We start from the raw sequence: 6,127 nt of genomic DNA, 5'->3' as shown, positions 1-6,127 counted from the left end.
TGGGTTCCTACCGCCCCTGCGGTCAGTGTGCAGTGAGAAGGGCAGGCTGGGGGCTGTGGAGCTCCTTAGGAGGCCCTGCCTGGACCGGGTGAGGGCTCCCAGTCCTGTCCCAGGGGATCCCATGCATTGTCTCGAGCCAGATGTGTGGCACCAGCTCCCTCTATGGTGAAGGACCTTTGTGGGGTTATTTTTACTGTCTTCAGCATTATAGTAAGTCGGGGTTTTTGTTTGTTTTATTCCAGCTGGGATGAAACTCATTTTGGGAAGATGGGAAGTTACTACATTAATCGGACCTTCTTCTTTGATGTCCATCCCCCTTTGGGGAAGGTAAACTGCTCTTCTCTTACATGTTTTAGAAGCCACAGAAGTTGGCCAGCAAAAGTCTTCCCCTCCCTTCTGGCTGAAGGGTGTGATGAACACCAATACCTTTCCTAACTGTTGTTGGCATCATGGTAATTTGCATTCTGTATGCAGAAACTCAGCTTACATCTTTTCTTCTTTATGAAAATACTTTGAATATGGGAAAACAAAATAGCTTTGCGTGTTGGGTGTTTGAAAGGCTGGAAATGCAAGAATGAGTGTGATGTTTTTGTTGTTTGGAGGGGATATGTGGTAGAACCCTGCAGTTCAAAGGAACCAGACAGCTCCTGATAACTTGTGTGCAAATGACCGCAAAGGATCCTGAAAGCCTTGACTTGCTATTCTTTAGACAAAGAACTGGTTCTAGCAGCAGTGTACAGTGCCGATGAAGGTGCCCTCCCCCTGCCTTGGAAAGGTTGTTTTCCTTTCAGAGTAGGTCTCCTTAAGCTATAGGAATAGAGAGCTATGGAAGAATTTATGGAGGCAGAATTTTCTCTGCGAAATCTCACACCTGGTGTTTCTCTTGATTTTGTGGTCATTATTATAGTCAGCAGACAAAGGCCTTTTGATCCCTTCTGACTTTACCTTTAGACACAGGACAATATGCATGCATATGAATTCTGTACATAAACTCTTGTTTGGATGATGTGTCTGAATTAAGTGGTTATCCTCTGGATGAGACTTGGCCTCTGAAGAAGTCCTACCTGCTGCAGGCTTGGATGTTTCTTCCCCCAGTGCAATTTTCCTGACCATTTTCTTCCACCTTTCCTCTTCAGATGCTAATTGGACTTACTGGCTACCTTAGTGGATATGATGGTACATTTCCTTTCCAGAAGCCAGGGGACAGATACGAGCAGCACAACTACATCGGAATGAGAGCGGTAAGGATCTACAGGCTAGTATCAAGCTGGTTCACTCTCCTGTGCTTTTCAGTACAGTTACATATCATAAGAACAGCTCTCCTGGATCAGATCAGAGGCCTGTTCAGTCTTGTCTTTAAGCTCTTTAGAAAAGCGTTAGTGGTTGTGTTGTGAATAAGTCTTAATGTCCGGTGGTGAGAGGCAGGACGAGAAAGTACGGTAATTACTGAGGCCAAGTCGTGCTACTAATTAGTGATACTGCACTTCTGAGTGGGACGGATGTTTTACTTGTTCAGCAAAAGGAACATTGTAAGTTTGGGCTTGTGTTCACTCCATTGTGTGTGACGGCTCTGCTGGGGAGCTACGGGTGTCAGAAAGCCAGGATCATCCACTGCCACCTGCAGTTTGCCACCACCAGTGACAGTGAGCTCAGTAAGCTGATGCAGTGGTGGGGAAATTACTATTCTATCTGAAACCCTGCTATCTAGGAAGACCAAGAGCTATAAAACTGAGAGTGGATGACATGGGTCAAAAGAAAATAAAAAAATGGCCAATTGCTAGTATGTAGGAAGTGAAGTAAAAACTGGGAAGGCATTATTTCCTTACTTTAGTATCTTGCTCTCCAGTAATTTGTGGTTCTGGATTTCCCTGAGCCAAAGGTGGGAGAAGTTCTAGAACCAGACATTTGAAGAGAACAAATTTTACTGAGATGCTGCTTGCTTTTGTTTTGATTTCTGTTCTTCCTCTTCCAACTATCCTTGGTCTCATTTATGTAGGGGAGGTGATACCAATATGCTAAAGATCTAAGGTACAGGTGTACTTTCTTCTTAGATTTCATACTTGTTAAAGAAGTGTGAGTATGTGTAGCACCTACTCGACGTATCTTTTTATGAATATCTGATGTAGTCTAACAACAGAATGACTGTTTGTTGTTACTGACACTTTTACAGCACAGAGTAAGCAGCTGTCCTTCTCTGAACAGCATCTTTGTTCATTTGACTTTTGTCTGATGTTCTTAGTGAGGCAGTTCAGCTACTGCAACCCCTGTTGGTGGCAGGTGTGGAAGATGAAAGAAGGGAAAGGGTGTGGGTACGTGTGGGGAGGGTTATAACTTCTCCCATGATCTTCTTTTCCTGCAGTTCTGTGCATTCCTTGGCTCCTGCCTGGTTCCCTTTGCCTACCTCACAGTGTTGGAATTGTCAAAGTCACTGCCAGCAGCCTTACTCACAGCTTTCATCCTCATTTTTGGTAGGTGTTCCTGCCGCAACAAAATTGAGCGGATTAATTGTTCAGAAAATCTGATTTATGGATTCTTGTGTGTTACCTAGCCAGGGTATATTTGGGTTAATGAAAGAAGCTCTCATGTATGAGGCTTTATAATTGGTGTTCTCCTTGATAATTTTACAGTCTAGTGTAGTTCATAGGTGCTTCTGTTCTCTGCATAAGCACAGCATTGGACTACATTTCACCTCAGTGTTAAGAATTTTTATAAGATGAGTGATCAGGAATGATTTTGCCCACTAGTGAAATATTGATGTCTCCCATAAGAATTTTAGAAGTATTAAACAACCTACTGCCTTACTGTGGAAGAGTTCACAGTAAGAAATTAATAAAGTTCCTGTTGAATTGAGCCAAGAAGAGAAATTTACATTGCAAATGGAATTACCTAAAGTCGGGATTTGTGAGCACACAGATATTGAGATGTGGAGACTTAAATTTTTTAATAGGTAACATCTGAAAGATAACTTCTCCTGTATTATCCTCTGGCATCATGTCGGTAGATCATTGCTGTCTGTAACGCTCTTCATCTGAATAGGTTAGCAACGCTTCCTAAATGATGTTTCAACAGATACTGTTGTACTGCTGGATTTTGTGAGGACTTTTTTTTTTTCATTTGTTGCCTGAGTAGAAGTTGAAATGTTCTGATCTGCTTCTATTTCAAACTTTTCCCTTGTTCCCCTTGTCTTGACTACACTGAGGAAACTGGCTTCCTGCAATCTCAGAATCACTTTGGATCCGCAGGCGTTTTTCACGTTATTGTGTGTCTCTCTGCAGATACGGGCTGCATTACTTTGTCCCAGTATATTCTACTGGATCCCATTCTGATGTTCTTCCTCATGGGAGCAGTTCTGAGTATGGTGAAGTGTAACAGCTGTGCAGATAGGTAAGGTAAAGATGCTAGTTTTGTTAAACCATAGGTACACAGGTTAAGTACTAGAACATCCTGTCACTTGGTACACTGGGTGAATGGCTGAGATAAGATTGTTTCAGAAAATTTGAAGGTGAAAGTGGTTCATGGTAGGAAGAGTTTAATTTGTGGCTGGGGTAAATGGAGAGAGAGACTTAAACAATATATTAATATGAAGGGAAATTTCAGCAGAAGTAGTGATTATGAAAACTGCAGATTGTGAAAATGAAGGTTAAAGGTTTTTAAAACTTGACAGGAAAGAAAGCTAGTATAGTGTGTTGTAGGTTAGAGAAAGAGGAATGAAGAATGGTTCTAAGGTGTTCGAGGCTTTGCTTCTTAATGGCAAAAATACTAATTTGTTATTTTGAGCTAGTTGTTTTGTCTCTAGGCTGGAGAAGCACAGCTTATCTGTGACTTAAAATCCTGCCAGCTGAGGGAAATAGTCTAATTTGTTTACTTTAGAGAAATTTGTACCACAACTTTGCGAGAAATGTAGCCAGGATGTTTCTGAATAAAGTAATCAATTGCTGAGGGTATTTGCAATAGACCCATCCGGAGAGGGATGGTGACTTAGAGGTATTAGGATAGGTCAAAATGCTTCTCTGTGGCTGGACTGTACAGAGTAGTTTCCGCACAGAGCATCTAGGATTCAAAGACACAGAAGCTTAGAATACTGTGTTATATATGAGCAATTTTTATTTCATGAAATGCTCAAGACCTGATCATACTGATCTTAGGGTGCCTGCAGCACACATGGCTAAAATGCCTTCTGCAGTGTCACATGGGGCCATCCACGGCCATCCTTATCTACAGCACGCACCCTAGGGAGTACAAGCACTAAGTTAAAGGACATGTTTGATCAGCATTATGTGCCTTGACCTGAACTTATTTCTCCCTTCTTAAAGCTAATCCTGGTTTCAAACTAGTTGACTTTATGCAAATTAAAAGCCAGCTCTAGCTATTGTGTTACTTAGCAGGTCACAGGGATTTGTGTAGTCAAAATACAAGTGTAAGGGCATCAGAAGTCAGTAGGAAAAGGGTTTTAAATTCTACTGTCATTGTTTCTCATATTTTCTCTGTGGTTCAATTTTAGTTCAGGTTGTAATTTGTTTCTTTTTTTGCTGCAGCCTTTGTTTGTGCTTTGAGTAGTTATTTTCCATTATGGTCTTGCTGCTTGAGGAAAAGTGGCTGCTATTTTTCTCTACCATGTCCTTAGCTTTCTGAGAGAAGTAAGTTTCAATTTTATGGACTAAAAGTTCCATCTCTGTTTTCAGACCTGCCATGTGTCAGGCTTTCTTCACGTTAGCATTTTAGCTTATACCTGGTGTCTGTGTTCTTTTCCTTAGAGGGCAGACCTAGAGCTGCTCAGTCTTAAGTGTTGGGCCCTTCTGAAGCCTGTATCAATGCTTCACAAGCCTGCATCTGAAGCCAGTATTCTTGTATCATTCTAAAATTAATGAAAAATTTGACTTTCTATTCTGCATGGACTCCTGAGATGGTAGAATGTAATTTTGCATGGTAATGGATTTGCTGTTTATTTTTGTGATTGCAGATGCCTATTCTTGTAGCTGTGTTTTATTTACTGACCTGCTCTACCTGTCCTGCAGGCCATTTTCTGCCTCCTGGTGGTTCTGGCTGAGCCTGACTGGTGTGAACCTTGCTGGTGCAATGGGTGTAAAGTTTGTTGGCCTCTTTGTAGTCCTCTTGGTTGGACTTAACACGATCTATGACCTGTGGGACTTGCTGGGAAACCTCAGTCTGTCACTGGTGAGTGTAAGGAAACTTCTTTTAACGTCGAGGGTATCTTTGTTTGCTTTGTAATTCTCCTGGTCTTTGACAACTGTGGAACTAGCCAAACAGTGATATTCTGCTGCAGCAAACAGGGAATCTGAGGTGGATGATAATTAAAGATGAAGGTTATAAGGGGAAAACTATTGCCTTAAGTTTGAAAAAGACCAAACACACACATGTTAGCGGGATATCATAGAATCATTCATAGAATCATAGAATGGCATAGGCTGGAAAGGACCTTAGAGATCATCTAGTCCATCATGTCACAAAAGCACAGCAAAAAAGGATGTTGCTTTTTCCTGACAGAAACTATTGCCTTCCCATCCAGCTGAATGAATTTTATTTCAGTCTAGGCTAAAAAGACTTATTGGGATGGCTGCACAGTGGCCCAAGGCAAGATGTCTAATGCTGTTATGTGACCTTCTAAGGAGTACGTGCTACCTGGCAGGCAGGCACGTCTTACAGCACCCAGTTTGCGTGAAGCAGCATGAGCTCAGGCTCTGTTTTGTGAGAGCGTGGGGGCACAGGCCACGTAGCAGCAGCAGCGTGCTGCAGTCGGTCAGGAGTTGTGGGAATGCTCTACCACTTGCAGGCTCCAGAGCCAGTCCTGAGGATGAAGGCAGTCATGGCCTGCTTGATTTCACACACATTTAATTCTTATAAGCTCTAAGAAATCTGCTAGTGTGTCTGAGTGCCTTGTTCTAATGTATTGCACTTTATATTGGAGACTGTGAAATCTGCTGGTGGGAGAAATACCTTGATGTACCATTTGATGCCTTGGAACCAGCAGGAAAACAAACTCTTCAAGTGCATCTTTTTTAATGTATTCAGTTCTCCTCTTGTCTCAGTCTCTTTTGAAGCTTGAAAATTCTGTTTCTTTCACCGCTGTTTTTGTCCTGTTTGTCTCATAGACAGTGGGAGTTTGGGG

The 6,127-nt window shown here is 42.1% G+C and overlaps 1 protein-coding gene across 1 annotated transcript in view; it reads left to right on the top strand.

Annotated features, from left to right (window-relative positions):
* Positions 1–267: 267 nt before the first annotated feature.
* The window catches only part of POMT2 (protein-O-mannosyltransferase 2), a 23,816-nt gene continuing 17,956 nt past the window's right edge, over positions 268–6,127 (top strand). Inside the window, exons 1-5 of the mRNA XM_009870139.1 lie at positions 268–327; positions 1,137–1,241; positions 2,360–2,468; positions 3,276–3,384; positions 5,016–5,175. Coding sequence (XP_009868441.1) covers positions 268–327; positions 1,137–1,241; positions 2,360–2,468; positions 3,276–3,384; positions 5,016–5,175 — 543 coding nt within the window. The remainder of the gene's footprint in view (positions 328–1,136; positions 1,242–2,359; positions 2,469–3,275; positions 3,385–5,015; positions 5,176–6,127) is intronic.

This window comes from Apaloderma vittatum, unplaced genomic scaffold, assembly GCF_000703405.1.
Source record: "Apaloderma vittatum isolate BGI_N311 unplaced genomic scaffold, ASM70340v1 scaffold27245, whole genome shotgun sequence".
NCBI classification, from domain to species: Eukaryota; Metazoa; Chordata; class Aves; order Trogoniformes; family Trogonidae; genus Apaloderma; species Apaloderma vittatum.
Note: the sequence above shows the minus strand (reverse complement) of the source record. Positions and strands in the feature narration are given on the sequence as shown.